At 43.3% G+C, this 18,171-nt stretch overlaps 1 protein-coding gene across 1 annotated transcript in view; it reads right to left on the reverse strand.

Annotated features, from left to right (window-relative positions):
• LOC119398616 (uncharacterized) overlaps positions 1–17,807 on the reverse strand; it is a 28,310-nt gene extending 10,503 nt beyond the window's left edge. The window contains exons 1-4 of the mRNA XM_037665449.2: positions 17,703–17,807; positions 7,334–7,433; positions 4,804–4,973; positions 4,175–4,222 (exon numbers count right to left, since the gene is read on the reverse strand). Of these exons, the coding sequence (XP_037521377.1) occupies positions 4,175–4,222; positions 4,804–4,973; positions 7,334–7,433; positions 17,703–17,807 (423 nt within the window). The remainder of the gene's footprint in view (positions 1–4,174; positions 4,223–4,803; positions 4,974–7,333; positions 7,434–17,702) is intronic.
• Positions 17,808–18,171: the final 364 nt, after the last annotated feature.

The following is an 18,171-nucleotide window of genomic DNA, read 5'->3' on the forward strand; positions in this document are numbered from 1 at the left end:
GGGCTGTGCGGACTGCCAATTGCGCAAATGGTTCTGCCGCTCGTCGCGCTCACGTCGCAGCCGCTCGCTTTGCCTTTGTCGTGGGTGCAGCGGCTTTTAATTGCTATTCCTCTAGGAAGAAGAACGACTCGTGGCTGTAGCAATCAGCTAGATAACTTCACAAACTAAGGTTCGCAGTTTGATTCACTTGATGCATTGCAGCAAACATTCTGTCTTAATAAGCGTTACATCGCAAAACAATTAGGCGAAGGAATGGAGATTAACGTGACGACCGTGAATGTATATATTCCTGTCACAACACTGACGCGCTGAACACCGCGTAGAAAAGTGGGCAGCAGTGACCAGGATTCTCTGAAACTTTCAAGTAACGCGCGCACTGCAATACTATAGGCGTACCTAAAACAACTAACGCGAAGCTACAAACCGTAGCGGCTCCCCCAGCTCCAAATGACCAGCGTGTAAGGAATGGAGCAAAAAATACAACAAATGCATACAGCCTTATGCCTCTCAGTTGTCCCTAACATGTCTCAACACTGTTCAAGATGAATGAACAGTGAACTAGGTAGAAATGCAGACCCCCTCCCCCTTGCACCCCCCCCCTCCGGACGCCCATGATCACACCTAGGCACATAGGATGCCGCAGGTTACGCCAAGCACACGCACACCCAAGCCTCACGCATCGCAAATTCTATACGCTACGGTATGTTATTCCAACACGGAAGTGCTAGGCGTATAATAATTTTTTTTCTTAATTCTTTGTACCTTTGTTCGCGCATTATGCTGATTGAAGATCATGAAAAATGTTCTTTGATTTATGCACGTGGACTAAATAGTAGGAGAATCCGAATATTAGAAAATTTCTCATGACAACCCAAATAGCCATCAATTCAATTCGTTACTCGAATCGAATAGTTCATATTAGAAAAACCGAATATTTTTCGAATGGTAAGCACCTATAAAGAAACAACAAAGTAAGAAAATGTTTGAGCAGATAGGGGTCATATTTCTTGTTTTAATAATCGAATTACCTAGATGCATCCAGCGGAAGATTTCACGAGATTATCGAAGCTATACTGAGCACCAAATGAAACCTTTTTCTTTTACAGCGAAAGGTCTTACGAGATCACAAGAACAGTTGATTTTCTCGTCGTTGTTGTCAGCCGCCGCCGCTGGTGTCCCTAACATCTATTGCGCGAAATAAGAAAGAAAAAATGAAATAAAAAATATCCAAGACAGGATCAGGCCCTGCGTGTGGTATGCGAGTATTTTACCACAAAATCACACCGGCTTTTTTTCTTTTTTCCAGTTCTACGTCACACAAAAGGGGACAGAATAATTACGTTACAATACACGACAAAGATGTCAGCACACATCTGCACTCAACCACTGCATGAACAACTTTGCGATTTAATATTCCTTCATATTAGGCAAGGGTTCTACCCAAGTGAACCATGAAGGAACGCATTCTTTTGTTTTTTCGACCTCGGTAAACTAGGCCATACTTTCTTGCAAATACTGTCTTGCTCGTCTTATATCCGGGTCACAGTAGAATCCAGCCTCTCGTGAGCGCCTATAACGTGCAAGCCAATCGTAATAACTGGGTGAAATGGTAATCCGTCCTCACTGTCTATTCGTAAGAGCCTCGCCGGAGCTTGAAAACTCCGTCGAGAAAAGATCCTATACAGGCTTCATGTCTGGCAAAGAATAGCGTTAGCACATGTAATAGAGAGAAAAAGTACAATTCCATTATAGTCCAGGGCAGACGCTTGCGCCTGGTTGCTATTTTACTCTTGTACCACACTATACATGTGTTACTCCCACGATGCAAGTATCACATGTAATATAGCGTGGTAGAAGAGTAAAATAACAACCAGGCGTCGCACAAAGCGAATCGTGCAACGAGTCGGCCGCTGAACGTTTCCAACCTATTACAAAGGGCTCAGCCGTAATTCTTCATTGTCATCAGCCACAGCCCGTGCACATAATACTTTAAAACCTTAAATATGTGTAGCGGGTACCACGCTTTTCCCCAGAATGAAGAATAATGAAGTTGTAGGTAGTTCCCTACTTCACAAAAATTACGATGATTTATGGCGTTGTAAGTACTTTGCAAGTGTACTTGTATTAGGTGCCCCACTATAGTTTTCAGGGGCTCTAAAAAGGCCGCTCTTCCAACTTTCGCTGTAACAGTGCTGTGTGTTCTGCGCAGGCCTCGTGATTTTTCTTTTTAAACTCTAGAGTCACCGAAGCGACAGAGTCAACAATACACTATCATTGCCATGTTGTTGTTGACTCATGGATATTGCTTAACATTTATATATCACTTTTATTTAAAATCTGTTGACAAAGTACCACATTTAATACTGTAGTACCTGCTGTATTTCAGCCTGCAGTTGCTAAACATTTCTGAGGTCCTAGTTGCTCCCGTATACGAGCTTGCCTCACTTTACATAAATGTGGTGTGTTTTTTTTTGTCGGGTAAAATTGATCATATAGTCCATTTACTAAGTGTAGGATTTACCTGTTTCAATTGAAATGCTGTAGAATGCTGTAGAATTTATTCGCTGCATATGAAATAGTTACACTACCGTTGTAGGGCTGCGTTAAAAGTAGTTGCCTAACTATTCCAAAGATATTGGACTAGTATTCGATTCCTGTTCAATTCGGCGTCATCGCTATTCGATTCGTATTCGAATCGGTCCTAAAAATGACTGTTTGCACGTCCCTACTAAATAGTTATATTGTCTGCGTGGGTGGGCAAATAAACCCACCGGCAGCCTTGTATGCTAGGCTAGCAACACGTCGACTGATATGCGAAATCAGAGAAGGGAAATGAAAGAGCGTCCGTTCCTGCTGCTTTTCCAATTTTATGAGCGAAATGGGCTGCGCTCTGTCCAAGAAGACAATGGCGCTATGAAGTTCTACGACGCTAAATAAAATATCGCACGACAATGCGAGAATACCACGTCATGGCATCCTATAACCATTTTGTCAATAAACTGCTTTAGTCCACAACTACACTCAGGCTTAAATTTATGCTTTACACGCTTAACTTACACCATTGCACATTTGGAGTTCAAAGTTTACTGTGAATATAAAATTCAAGTACCTTATTCGATAGCTAAAATATGGTTTATTCGTATGCTGTTTGATAAAATCGCAGCCTCTCACTTCATTCCTGGTACAGGCGCTCCTAATGTATCTTTTCTTGTGCTTGTACGTAAAGCTTAAACCATAAGGCCTGCTCATGTATCCTTATTTAGTTCTTTTCTTATTTTGTTTGTTGTCAATATATTATGTTATTACACCTGTGGGGTATCCATTATTATATCGTTATCATTAAACAAGCCGTATGTATTTTGCAGTAGTGTATAATATATTTATGCGAAGGCAATGCGGACAAATATGTGGAAAATGACTATGTAAGCGTCTACGCGCATTACTAGTTTCTGCTGCTCGTTTTCAGAACTACTTATTCATACAAGTATGTTTGTATGCTTCCTGGCAGGTTTTGACAATAAATCGCGAAACGTATTTGGTAGGCCTCATGAATGCACAAATTAAACAATTAAATTCCCTAGGTTATTATGCAGGGTTGCAATATGTACCACCAGAAAGTCAGCGCCTGCCCTTGGAGCTGCATTTGTGCACTTTGTTAATGCGCTGGTCACTCCTAAACAATAGCAGTTATCTGCTGTTTATTTAGGTTTGATTTGTGGCCAAAAATCTTCTGGGAAAAAGGAGTTCGCGTTCAGTTTCGGACGAATGTCCGGATCGGGTCCGGTCGGACAGCTTGGTATGAATGATATAAATAGCCGACGCATTAGGACGAGACATGTAATTTCGACTGACGACTCTGCTTACCGATATCACTTTACTGTGTGAGCTACCTGCTTTATGGCGCACGTGTCCACCCAGTAACATCCTCACGTTTATTTGACACATTCGGTACTGAACTGTTCACCGACACTTACTTATTAGAAATATTTTTAATTGGTGTGTGTTGAGTCTTAGGTGGTACGAATATCTCACGGAACGCATTTGGACATAAGGGCAAAATTAGGTGATAAATTACAAGCTTGGAAACATATATAAGGACCACAGATGCATGTAGCAGAATTTCGGCGAGTCGTTCAGGAATATACGCGTTCGCCTGCATCAAAAATATACTTACGTAAACTGGTTCAAACCCATCACACGTGAGCCCGTTCTCGCCCAAGCACTACACAAAAATAAAATAGATTAGGTTACACAACGCAAAAATAAACTAAATGCATTTTTCAAGATATATTCGGGATGCTGCGCTTCTAGTTACATTGAGTGTACAGATGAAGTTAAATCCTGATAAGAACTTTCCCTCGGAATTTTTGTTCCAAGAATACTTTCATTGGTAGGATGCAGCAAAGTTATCACAAAAAGCACACTAGATAGTTCAATGAGTTCTATTTCGTTGGAAGCTGTAGACCCCACTGGAAATGTTTGAATTCCGTGCATGACTTGTTCGTTCCATAATTTCGCTTAAGTCGAAGACAAAACCCAAAAGTGCTGCCATAAGTCTACTCACAGGAGTAATCTTGTCCTTACGCTTAAATTATACAGTGAAATCATGTCGGACGTTAGTTTGAGAGGGTTGCAAACATTTTCGCTAAATACATTCAGGAGCAACACATTTTCAGTAGGGATAGTTGCAGAAAACATGTAGATAAAAATATAGCGCTCAATTCATGCGTGGTACGAGCACACAGTGTGCAGTGTGTTAGGTCATCGAATGCTATAGAAAAACGAAGACGGAATTGTTTTCACCTCTGCAAATGGTGTGGTAGCCTGGGCGGTTATGAAGATCTGATCGCTGCAGACCGCGTTTAAGTCGTAGTTCAGCTCATCGCAATTAATATCAACAATATTACCAGTCAGGAGACCGAATCCTGAGCTGATGCTCTTGCACACGTTGATGATGAACGGATAGACCACCTCTGTTTGAAAAAAAGGAAACACAAAGGGTTTGTCACTTTACAAACATCTAGCTTCGGCCAATAGATATAATATATTTCTGGAGTTAGGGTCTCAGAACTGAAGAAATCGGTATAGAAAACACCGCGTTGGGGGCTCAAAGCTCATACAAACTCTCTCGAATGCCTACAACTGGGTACACGATACTGCATGTGTTTCGCGCCTAACAAATACGCGTTTAAACCGGTAATCTAACCCATAGCTTCCTTATTAGCGGCAAAACGAAATGGCCACAGTGTCTGTGCGCTCGGTTGCCCAAGTGCTACAAGTAAAAGATGGCGGGTGAAAACGATAAAGGCCGGAAACTAGAAACACGGTATTTTCCGAAGCAGGGGCAAAACACGTTTTTCTTTTACACAGCCTCTTCCACGCACTTCTCCAAGGTTTTGTGTTGATTACGATAAGTTTCGGTCACATTCAACGCGTTTTGGAACCTTGCTTCGGCAACTGCGGCATTACCTATAGTAGCATTATACAATCTCGGCTATAGCCAACTTAATGATGGCTAAGGGATGCTGATGTTGGCTAATGATGGATGATGGTGGCTATTTGTTGTTTTAAAGTCACCATTGTATTAATTCAATCTCAGTTCCACGATAGATTGAAAAAGCATGGCTGATCCCTCTGTCATAGGAATAGGTATAACACGAAAGTGAAACGTGTCTTCACAGGCGTAGTTGAGCGTTTATTGCGCATTCTTTCGCCGCAAGGCCGAAGGAATGAATGCTACAGCAACAAATTCTAATGTCACGCGAAGAACGGGAAGCAGCTCGAAACTTGCAACGCGCTGCTCAAGCAGAAAGGACGCACGGAACGAACATACACAGGATGAGAGCGAACTAACCGTCACATTTGTAACTTATTTCTGCGTGAGCACCGCGCTCCTTTCGCAAAAGCGGCCGCTGCAGTGAGCTAAGTGACCTTCGTGCTCTCAACGCCAGACGTACAAACAGCCGCGATCACGAGATAAGCGCATGCACAAGCGACCACGCCCTACAGACGCGGGCGCTCGTCGCAATGGCAACGACATTTCAAGCACGCTCTTCGAGCACATCGCTCCATCTCGCTAGTGATAACGAAAACACGCTGTAAGACAGATATCTGAGTACAGCCACCGGCAAATGGTGTATATAAATTGCTTACCGTTCGCATTGCGAAGAACGTGCCCTGCGTGGCCGAACCGTTTCGCGCTGCGGAGCGAGGGGTCGTAAGTTCGATTCCCGGTTACGGAATCTTTTTTTTTCTTTGCGCACTGTTAGTCTTTATATTTTACAACGTGATATCCGTGACGGAAATACGTCAGTGGAGCCTGGTGGACCCCGGCATAAAACACTTTCGCGTTAAAACCGAATACTTTGAAGGCAAATTGAGCGAAATCATTGACTGAAAGTCGTGTTCAAAACATCAAACTAACTATTAAAGTGTAAAGGAAATTAGCGCAGTTTGCACTATGTCGCGCATGGCTATATCACAGCACCGCTGGTGGGCCCCTACCTGGCCCTGGCTTGGCTAGGCCGTGTCCCCTCCCTTTTTCCCACCTTTACTATAATATACTATAATATGCATGGCTATGCTTTCTCTCGCTTTTTCTATCTTTTTTTGTGTCCGTGTCGGTCCATATCTTTCTCTCTCTGTCTATGTTTTGTCTCTCTTTCTATTTTTTTTACTTTCTTACATTTTCACGACTTTTTTTCTCATTTCTTTTTGTTTCTATGGCTCTCTCTCTCTCTCTCTCTGTGGTTGTTATCTCGTCTTCTATCTTTTTTTTTCTCTTCTTCTCACGCTTTCTATTTCTTTCTCTCTTCTTCTTCCTTTCTATCTCTTCCTTTCTCTCTCTCAGTACTCGTTTTCCCCTCCTTCTTTCTCTCCTCCTCACCGTCACATCTGTACTCGCCACCCTCCCTTCCCTTTCCAACTCCCTTCCTATACTATGCTATAGAATGCTATGCACTGTTCTGCTGCTGTGCCTGAATAGCCGAGTGGTTACGACGCTCGCCTTTGGATCGTGGGGACGCAGGTTCGAATCTCGTCAAGAATTTCTTTTTTTGTCTATCTATCTTTCTCTTACTGTCCCACTCTCTTTCCTCCAGCTGTACTCGCTCTCTCGGCCGTCAGAGTTATTGCATCCATGCCGAACAAATCCGCGCACCTGTTCTGGGAGCAAAACAAAAGAAGGCGGAGGGAACGCGTACAGATTAATGATGATAATTTTCTATTGGCGACACGCGGTAACCTCGACCATAACTCTGCTGTAAATGAAGAGTATTTGAAAGTAACGACTAACAGTATTGAGGTCGTACAGAACGACTGCTCCAAGCCTTACCAAAGTCGTCTGTTTCCGCACGTAGAAGGAACTTGAGATACTCTATGGTCAAGTACCTTTGCGATTCTATATCAAGGTTGGCGAATCCAGCAAACGTGCACTGAAAAATCAGTAAGAAGATATGGTTACGCATTTTCAAAGCAGTGTGAAAAGGTTGAGAATGAACCACGCGATCAGAAACGAGATTCTGTGGCACTCAAATATAAGGCCGATATATCAAAGCCCTACAGCGAGCATGATCCCAAGCACTGCTTTGGTAGCTGCCGCAACAATCCCGGGCACTGATGATTTTACTACATCCAGATTATTATCAAATATAGCGGCTTCTCGCATGTTGATTACTAAGAAGTCAACCCTGGCGTGTTGGCGAAACGTGCATGTATGTTACTGGAATACGACTATTAACACGCGCAAGTTCTACCGAAAGACGGCGTGAATATCTGCTAGGAGTTAGAGCTCATGTGCACTATGAATTGGAGTAAGGCTCATTGGCAGTTTTTAATGCGGCAATTAAGATGGAAGTGTACTTTCAAGTTTCGGAAAAAAAAGAGTGCAAGCAATCACTGACGCTATAATTCACGTTCTTTTATGAGAAACGTAAGGTAATGGCGCGGCCAAGGGCGCACCTAATATATCATGGCCCTCAGAAAAAATAATGACATTAGGGTCTCCAGGAAGCGCATCACTGACCATTATAAACAAGTGTTACTGCTAAATAATGAGAAATAAATAAATAAACCGTTAATTTAACGTGCGAAGGAACGACCACAATGTCTTTTGTACATGTGCACGTAAATATAAAGCAACAAGAAATAAACAATACAATTCAGACAGGCCTAAGAAGAAAACACAAATAAAAACAACAAAACGTGTAGACAAGGAGAGGTCAACACAAAAGGCCAATAGTACAATAAAACAACACAAGAAACGGTGAAGCGGATTGAGAAATAATATTGCATTTATACAACTATGCATGCTGAAAGACGAGGAAGGGAAGAATCTTTACATTCTACAAAACTATGTTAAGAGAGTACAAAGCTCGGGTGAAGAAAATCACTGCGGATTGCTGAAAGCGTCAACATCAAGAAAACTAACATGACAGAGACTTTGTATGCTGTGAACGGTAGAGTTTTGGAAGAAGCAGGTCGGTACATGAAGCGGTCTATTCTCTCTGGTTAACTTAACGCGGAAATCAAAAATTAACACATTTGAGAAGTACAGCGCAGGATATTATAGCGTGACCTAGCTTGTACGGAAAAAATTCGGCAGATCCCACTCGTTGTGGGAGTCGGTTTCACGCGAAGGTGTCAGTCGGTACTCCTATGCTGTATTTTATGGCCTTGAGCCAATCGTTACGAGGTGGATCGACGTGATTTTGTGAGTGTAGTAGCTGTGTGCACATCGTGGGTTTACCAGGCACGTCGACAACACGGGCGCTTAAAGGGTAACTTATGGTGCGACGTAACGCCAGCCCTCACTTTAGAGTTCACACGTCAGTATTATCAAAGAGAAGTGCACCTTAAAGTGCTATCATGTGAATATCATACGTAACTTTCGTTCATGTATTCCCCCTCGATCCAGCAATGCTTTATATAGCTTGCTGAATCATAGCAATACAAATTTAATGTTTATTTTATTGCTATAAATGCGGAGATAACACTGGAACCGCCGACGTTAATCTGATATGATGTCTGTATCGTAGACGTACATATGTAGTGTTTATTGCTTTATTGTAAAATTAGAAAGTCAGCACCACAACTACAATTGTCGTTGCACCGACATTACACCTGCATAGGCTGTTTTACAGCGAAAGCTGTTATGAGATCATTTCACCGGCCGTTTTTGGCGCCGTAGTTGTCCGCCGCCGCCGCCGCTGCCGCCGCCGCCGCCGCCGCCGGTGTCCGTAACCAGTATCGCTCGAAATAAGAAAAAAACTAAATAAGAAAAAAATTCCAGGATGGAACGAGGTTCGAACCTGGGCCCTCTGCGTGGGAGCCCAGCATTCAACCTCTGAGCCATGCCGGTGCTTGAAACTGCTTTGCAAAAAGGTCCTATACAGGCTTCATGTCGGGAAGGAACCACATTAGCATATGCAATATAGCGTGGTAGAAGAGTAAAATAAGCACCAAGCGTCGCACAACGCGAATTCTGTAACCAGGCGTCACACAATGCGCAACGAGTAGGTTGTCGAATGCTTCCAACCCATTACAAAGGGCTCTGCCATAATTCTTCGTCGTCATCAGGCACAACATGAACAAAGTTCGCATACTGCCTTACATGCGTTTAGCAGGTACCACGGCTCTCCGTAGAATGACGAGAAATGGCACAGTGCCTGCTGCCCTGCTTCTCAAAAATTACAATGATTTATAGCGTAGTGGGTTCCTCGCAAGTGCACTTGTATTGGTTGCCAAGCAAGCCCATAAGCGCATGATCCATTTCCTCGGGGTCTCAGTAAAATTACAATGATTTAAAGCGTAGTGGGTTTCTCGCAAGTCCACTTGTATTGGTTGCCAAGGAGGCCCATAAGCGCATCTAATTCTTCGGGGTCTCAGTAAAGTTCTTCGCCCCCCCGTCTCTCTCACGACAACGTATGTTATACAGCATGACGGGAGAGGGAAATAGCGACCGGGCGTCACCCAATGCAAATTACATAACTGCTGGGCCGCTTAAAGCTTCCAACCCATTAGAAAGGGCTGAGCCATAATTCTTCATCGTCATCAGTCGTCGCTTCAACAAAGTGAACATAATGCATTACAGACGTGCAGCTGGTGCCTCGCTTCTCCGCTGAATGACGAATAATGGCTTAGTAGCTGCTTCCCAACTTCATAAAAATTGCTCTTTATGGCATAGTGGGTACCTTGCTAGTGTACTTGTATCAGTAGCCCCAAGGGAGCTTACAATGGGTTCTAGAAGCGCCGCTCTTCCAGCTTTCGCTGTGACTGTGCTGCGGTTTCAGCGCAGGCCTGGCGTTTTTTCCAAACCTGTATATATAGCTAGTGTGGCTCTGTGGTAGAATACTTGATTGCCACGTAGAATGCTTGGGTTCGATTCCGTCTAGGATCCTAATTTATATTCTTTCCATTCGTCGGGTCAACGCTGCCGATGTCGGTTTTTCTTAGCGCTCGCGTATTTAAACTACCAATGTCTGTTCTCGCCGTTCCTTGGCAGATATAAACTGTCAATCACCTGTGGCGCATACCCGTACACCGCGGCCAGTGGTAAACGGGTAAGTGCCAAACATGTCTGGAGGAAAGGGTTTGACGACGTGCGCGACAGGATTTTCACGTCATTCATGTCGCGACCCGACAGTCATATTCGTCAAATCCTTTTACCCTCCCATGCAAAGTTTGGTCTACACCAAGTTAAGGAGGCGATCATGAGAGCATCCAGACGCATTCTGGGTAGGCGGCTAGATAGATAGATAGATAGATAGATAGATAGATAGATAGAAACGCTCAAAGTACCAAAGGTTCGCTGAGAAATGCTTCGCATTTAAAACAAGTCAGGGCGATATCGTCGGCAGAAAAGCGATGGCAGTGATGATAAACAAACAGCATTTGAACGAGATCTAGAGTCATTTCTGCAGAAGCGGTGCTTATATATGCTTAGGAATTTATTTCCACACTCGCTCAGTGGCGTCAATGCTTTATTAAGCAATGATATTCCAGATGGCAGGTGCATGCTCAAGTTGATGAAGATATATTGCCGTGTACAATTTGTGTAAGGCTATAGGCGAACTGAATTCTCGAGACTTTCTACAAACACAGCCGAGAGAACAAAGATCTCGCATAGCAACACGCTTGTGTGAGCAGAAAATTATAACGTGCTATCAAAAAGAACACAAACATCACCTTACCTAACTACACATGATTGACTTGGAAGGATTGATTGCTGGGCGAGTTGGTTATTCATGATGAAAGCAAATAGCGCGAAAAAACATAAGACAAGTTAGTATGCGCTTGTGCTGTAGCCTTCATCGTCTTGTCTTACGTTTTTTCGCGCTATTTGCTTTCAACAGAATTGACAGGAACTGGAAATGACAAGCTAGATGTTTTGCGACTGATGCTTATGAATTTGATCTTTGAGGTATACAGAGTGACGTCATGGCTGTGACGCCATTCGGAAAAAGAGCACAAATCTGACATCAGTAAGCGACAGCCTTAAACTGAATGAATTTTCTTAAATATCTTGATACCATCGGCATACAAAACAAAAGAATTACGAATGACAAAATAAACATCCTTAACGTAAATTAAACATAGGAGTGGGCCTAATACCGACCCCTGAGGGACCCCACTAGTCACTCTGTGCAAAGAAGACGTTTGGCCATTTACGGCAACATAACATGATATATTAAGTACATAGCTGCGCAGGATATTCACAACCGACAAGTCATCAACAAAGTGCGCAAGTTTAATCATAACTAGTGAGTGGCTGACTACGTCAAAAGCTTTGATCAGGTCACAGTAGGCTACGTCAACCTGTCCTCTCCAGGATATAGGTGTGGAGATCTGCGTCATGAAACTAGGAAGATTTGAGATGGTTGAGCAGCCAGCGAGAAGCCCATGTGGATTGGGAATCAATGAATTTTTCACACGAAAACGCAATATGTTGGGAACAGCCAGCTCAAATATTTTTGATGTGGCACATAGTAGAGAAATCGGGTGACAATTAGAGACATCAGTTTTAGCGCCCGACTTAAGTACTGGAAAAAGACGATCCACATGCTGGGATCGACGTATTCAGACAGTTACTAAATATCGTAATCAGTACTGGGAAAAATATATTACCATAAGCTTTTAGTATGGCGGAGGGAAATCCATCTAAGCCACATGATAAGGACGACTTTAAGCGCTTAATGTAATGGTATTTTGACCCAGTGACAAAGCGCAAGATGTGTGAACTGCTGTGTGCTGTTTTTCAATATCAGTCCTAGAGTCTGAGCCCTTATAAATGAATGAGAAATGCGTGGCAAAATATTCAGCGACGGCATGCACATCTACCCCATCGGATTCCAGTAGTCTGAAAGACTGTCCACTTTTGCTATACCGTTTGCGTACGTACTTTCAAAAGTCAGACGGCCTGCAGAGGCGTTTTTTTTAAGAATTCAATATATGGACCATGGTCCCGTGTATGTAGAGAGTTCTAGAAAAAGGGAACCTTTCCCCTCATTGGATGGAGAACATTTATACTTCCAGTGTACGCGATCTTTATGCTTCAGTGCACATATAAGTTCAGATGAGAACCAGTCGGGATATTTACGTTATTTAGCTGCATATTGGGGACTAAAATTACGCATGGCGCTCAACACAAGCTCCGTAGACTGACCAACTTGGTCATCAACATTTGGTTTGTCAGTAAGTTGTTAGCAATCAACGACCCTGTAATCAGCTCGCTTGAATGCAAATCTTGAAGACTTGTTTATCTCACTCCTTTAGCTTATCGTTTCGGCTAATACAGGTAATCTTACGTTACGTGGTGGGTGGAATTTGCCCGGATGAACAAGAGAGATTTCGGTGCGTGAAACTTCAACGGGTTGATCGTCTGACATACAGAGGTGTAAAGGCTCGTTCACACCGGCCACTAGCAACGGTCGCGCGACTGAGTTAGTCGCAAAGCGACTGGTCGCAAACGGTCGCAAATGTCCGTCTTGGTCGCAAAGCGACTGCTTTGGATCAGTCGCTCGCTGCTCAATTTTTCAGTCGCGCAACTGCAGCCGCAAACCTCTGAGCCAATCAGATGCGCAGGAACAGGACGTCAGCCTATTGACGGGGCAGCAGCAGTGCGAGCTGTACACGAGCAGACGAGAATTCTATGTGGCGGCGCATATAGGTCGCACGCAGGTGTGAACATCGGTCGCCTTGAGTCACTTTTTGACAGCCAGTCGCAAACGGTCGCGTGACCGGTGCTAGTCGCCGGTGTGAACCAGCTTTAAGAAGCTGCCACTGGAATTGACGACTGAGTCATGTTGCAGTAGGGAATTAAACGCCAGAAAGTCCAAGAGCAGGCTGCACTTTTTCTCTATGAAATGATTGTAATGAGAAAAGGTAAGCGGGCTCCAGTCAATTCCAGGTGCATTGAAATCCCCAAGAAGAATAATTCTGTGTCTACTATGAGAAGATATCACAAGTTCAATGGACGACATGACATCATGAAACGAGGCAGGGGAACGCTGGGCGGTAAGCAGAGCATATATCCAGAATTTTTCACGGTGCTCGGATCTCATTTCTAACCAAAGCGATTCGTCGATAGTTTCAAGGTCTTTCTGTCTAACGGATCTCAGTAAATTGTCAATGGCATTTAGCACGCCAACACCTTTCTCTGTGGCTTTACTGAAATGTCGGTCAATGCGGAAGGTGGTGTAGGTCGGGGAAAAAAAGTCAGATGAGGGAATTTCAGTGCCGAGCGAGGTTTCAGAAATAGCAAGAATAGGAAAAGAAGATGAAAGAACATTAGAGAAAAACTCGAGTGTCCTGGCACGCAGATCACGAGCACTTTCGTAGAATATATCTACGTTACACATCACTTGGAATTCCTGGCACTAGCTTATATGGATGAAGCATGTCATCGCGGAGCTCCGCACGAAATGGCTTTAAGTGGCATATCCAAGGGGCCCCATCCAAGGGTCATTCAGGCATTGCTGCATTTCCTCGTCAACGTCGATGTAGAATGAAGAATAGGACTGAAATTTTGTTTGAAGTCACCAGCAGGACATGGAAGACAGATTCATTGAAGCAGTATATTTTTTTATGTCAGCAGCAGTGGTGTCAGGGCTCAACCTCATAACAAATATGGTCTTTGGCCGCTGCTGCCGTTGTGGCCGTTGAGCTACAGATATAATCGATTTTTCATAGCTCCAAACGAGGCAGGTTTCTTCTTGCTTTCACCCTCAGTTACCGCAGCGGACGAGGCTGTCTCAGCAATCGCACTGCGTCGCTCGGGGGCGTCTTCTTCAGCTGGCGGCGAATTCAAAGGTGAAAGAGTTATGGAGAGAGGTTGTCCAGACCACGACCTACTATACTCCTGACCTGCCCAGATGTCCCCTCTCCAGCGCCCACATTCTAGTTCATACCTCCTGCCGCTAGGGATGTCACCTACGAGCGTTGTGGCGCTAGTCAGCACCTGTTCGCTGACGTCAGCTTTAACGCTCGTGTTGATGTTTCGCCAGCGGAGAGCGCTCATATCGTGTAATTATTATTCATAAATACAAAATACTTCGGAAATAAAAATACGGAAAGTGAATTATAACTTTTTTTGCATTTAAAAGGACACAGCCGTCCTAGACTATGCAAGTCTACGGCTTCTCACGTTATTCAACCAGTGCGCAGTAAATACTTAACCGCACAGAATAGCTTACTTGACTCTCGGTCTAAATTTGCAGAAACAGTCACATAATGCCGGCAGTTCGTCACATAATACAGGCGTTCTTACTCCAGCGCCGTCCAAACGGTCGCAGTGTAGCAGACGAACAGGTTATAGGAAGCGCCACCTACGGCGACCGGTTGAACGAGAGCGAGGACGTGCGCTCCCATAAGACCCCCGATATCTGGGCAGGTCAGGAGTACAGTAGGTCGTGGTCCAGACTACCCAGGAAACTTGGACGTCACAGATCTGACAGTGTTCACACGCGCTAGGGGGACCCCGACTGGCACGGCTGCCGTGCGGAACGTCAGCTGCTCACGCAGGAAGCGGACCTCTGCACGAGGGAAGGCGCCGACGCGCGCTTGTTGCTCAACACTGAGCAATGATAATAATAATAATAATAATAATAATAATAATAATAATAATAATAATAATAATAATAATAATAATAATAATAATAAAACAATGAATCATTTATTTAACGTGCCCAGGAACAACCTTAAGGTCTTTGTGCAGGCGCACGCAAAAATAAAACACTAAAAATAAACAATACAATTCAGACAGTCTTCAGAAATAACAAGAGCAAAAACGCGTAGACAAAGAGAAATGAACACAAAAGGGGAGGAGTAAAATAAGACAACACGGGAAATATTGAAGGGGAATGAAAAATAATATTGCATATATGTACGTCGGCCGCAAAAGTTTGCGGGATGTGCAGCGCGTGGCCGAGCGACGTAAAACTGCATTGCTGCGTCACCTACCGTGATGCGGCGGGTGTTGAGGCTATCGGCCGCAGCTTCCGCGATTAGATCCGGCAACGGCACGTTCTCTAAACGCGCCGTCGCTAATCGCCGAGGCCGATAGCCTCAACACCCGCCGCATCACGGTAGGTGACGCAGCAATGCAGTTTTACGTCGCTCGGCCACGCGCTGTACATCCCGCGAACTTTTGCGGCCGACAGTACAACTATGCGGAAAGACGGAGAAGGGAAGACTTTGTACATTGTGCTAGACTATGTCAAGACAGTGAAAATATCGGGTAAAAAGAACGACTGTGGACTATGAAAAACGTCAAGATCAAGAAAATTAACATTATTGAAACTTTGTATTCTGTGAACGGTAGAGTGTGGGAAGAAGCAGGCGAGTACATGAAACAGTCTGTTCTCTCTGGTTAACTTACGCAGAATTCGAAAATTAACACAATTTAGAAGTAAAGGGCAAATATTGATAAGCTCAGTAGACTTCAAAATAGATTCCTAAAAATTATCGCTAAGAAAGAACCTTATCAATCAGTTATATACATGCAACAAAAATATAAACTAATCAGTTTTCAAAATCTTTACAATTACAACATTTGTAGGAGTCTAAAAAAAGAGCTGAAGCAAAACACTGTACTATCTGATTTAGCCAACCTACAACCTTCGGAGAATAAATAAAATACCCGTGAGCATAACCTCTGGTTAATACCACGATCACGCACAAAATATGGTGACCAAATGGTACGCAATGCTTTTCCCAGAATGTTGAATTCTTTAAGCAGCATCGATGTAAATATAGAAAACATGACCACAAAAAATGTTGCACCATTGTTCTTATAAATTGTATCATGATGTCGTTTACCCTTTTGTATCAGTTTGACCCCCTATGCATTTTGTAACACATGTATACATAGCCTTTTTAAGCTTCTGGTGTTTTTTTTTTTCTTTTCATGGGAACTGTTGTATCCTGTTTACGTTTATATTATGTAATTATATTGATTGACATTACCATATTTCTGTATAGTATGCCTTTGTTATCCTATTTGTACGCCAGTGCTTCTGACCCATTCATTTTTAGGTAGCGGGAGCCAGTCAAGCTGTTTTAGTGCAGCTTTTACTCCCGCCATCCTTCATGTAGTATCAAACATGAAAATAAAGATTGAATTCAGTTGAATTCAATATGATACCGTGAACTAGCTTTTAAAGAAATAACAGATCAGAATGATTTCGTCGGCAGTGAAGTGATGGCAATGATAATAATTCAGCAGCATTTGAACGAGATCCAGAGTAATTTCTAGCAAAGCGGTTATTATATATGCTAATGAATTTTTTTCTGAACTCGTTTAATGGTGTAACCGCTGGATTGAGCAATGCCATTCTATATTACGGACGCATACTCAAGTTGTGGAAAACATATTGCGGTGTACGATTTGTGGAGGGCTATAGGAGAACTGAATTCTCGAAATATTCTGCAAGCACATCCGAGAGAACGATGGCCCCGCATAGCAGCACGCTTAACGTGAGCAGAGAAGTTTAACGCGCTATCAACAACAACACCAACATCACTGATTTCATTAAGCTTGCGACGACACAGAATTGATAGAGTATTGAAACAACAGGCTAGATGTTTTGCGAGTGATAGACATTAATTTTGTCTTTGAGGTATTGAGAGTAAGGTTATTGCCGTTGCACCATTCGGAAAAAGAACACAAATCTGACTGCAGCAAGCGACAGCCGTTAACTGAATGAATTTCCTTAAAAATCTTGATGTAAACTGAATACCAGAGGAAAGAAGAATTACGAATGGCAAAAGAAACATCATTAACGTAAATTAAAAATAGGAGTGGGCCTAATACCGATCCTTGAGGGACTCCACTAGTCACTTATACAAAGAAGAGGTTTGGCCATTTACGGCAACATAATAAGATCTATTGAGCAGATAGCTGTGCAAGAGATGATGATGACGATGATGATAATAATAATAATAATAATAATAATAATAATAATAATAATAATAATAATAATAATAATAATAATAATAATAATAATATAATAATAAATGAAGCAAGCCGAGAGGCCTATACCTAGAAGAAGAAGAAGAAGTTGAAACAAGACAAGGGGCAGGGGGGGAGAAGACAATAAAGAAGAAGTTCGATAGAACAAGATGGAGTCTCTTGTGTTCATTTAATAAGTGAAGTTTTATTACATATTTTGGCGCAGTCGGCTTTGACGATCCATGATGTGGGTTACCTTCTCGTTCAGCCAGCCACAGACAGCCTGGTCCTTCACGAAGTACGCGCTCCCTGGAGATCCGCCAGTCGATCTTCCCGTCGACGTGACGACAGGCGAGCTCATCTCAATAGTTCTCGAGAAGGCGTCTATGTCGCTCGATGAACTCTTGGAAAAAGAGACAGTGAAGATAAACCTTCAAGTCTCCCTTTTCAACCGCCTTGTGACATCGAAACTAGAGAAGCCAGATGCATCGGAGCCAACTTCCCATGCAGACCTCTCCGTTGTTCTGCAGGCGATTCAAGCTCAGCAGAAACAAGTTGTCTAACAAAATGAAATGATTCAAACTCTTTCGTCGGCGTTGAGCTTGAGAGACAGCCGTCCTACTGAGCTTCTGAAAGCTGAACCGTTTGATACTACGTCGGGCAATCCAGAGGCGTGGATTAGTTTCTTTGAATACGCCTGTAAACAGAACGGCTGGGACACCGAT

Source organism: Rhipicephalus sanguineus, chromosome 7 (assembly GCF_013339695.2).
Source record: "Rhipicephalus sanguineus isolate Rsan-2018 chromosome 7, BIME_Rsan_1.4, whole genome shotgun sequence".
NCBI classification, from domain to species: domain Eukaryota; kingdom Metazoa; phylum Arthropoda; class Arachnida; order Ixodida; family Ixodidae; genus Rhipicephalus; species Rhipicephalus sanguineus.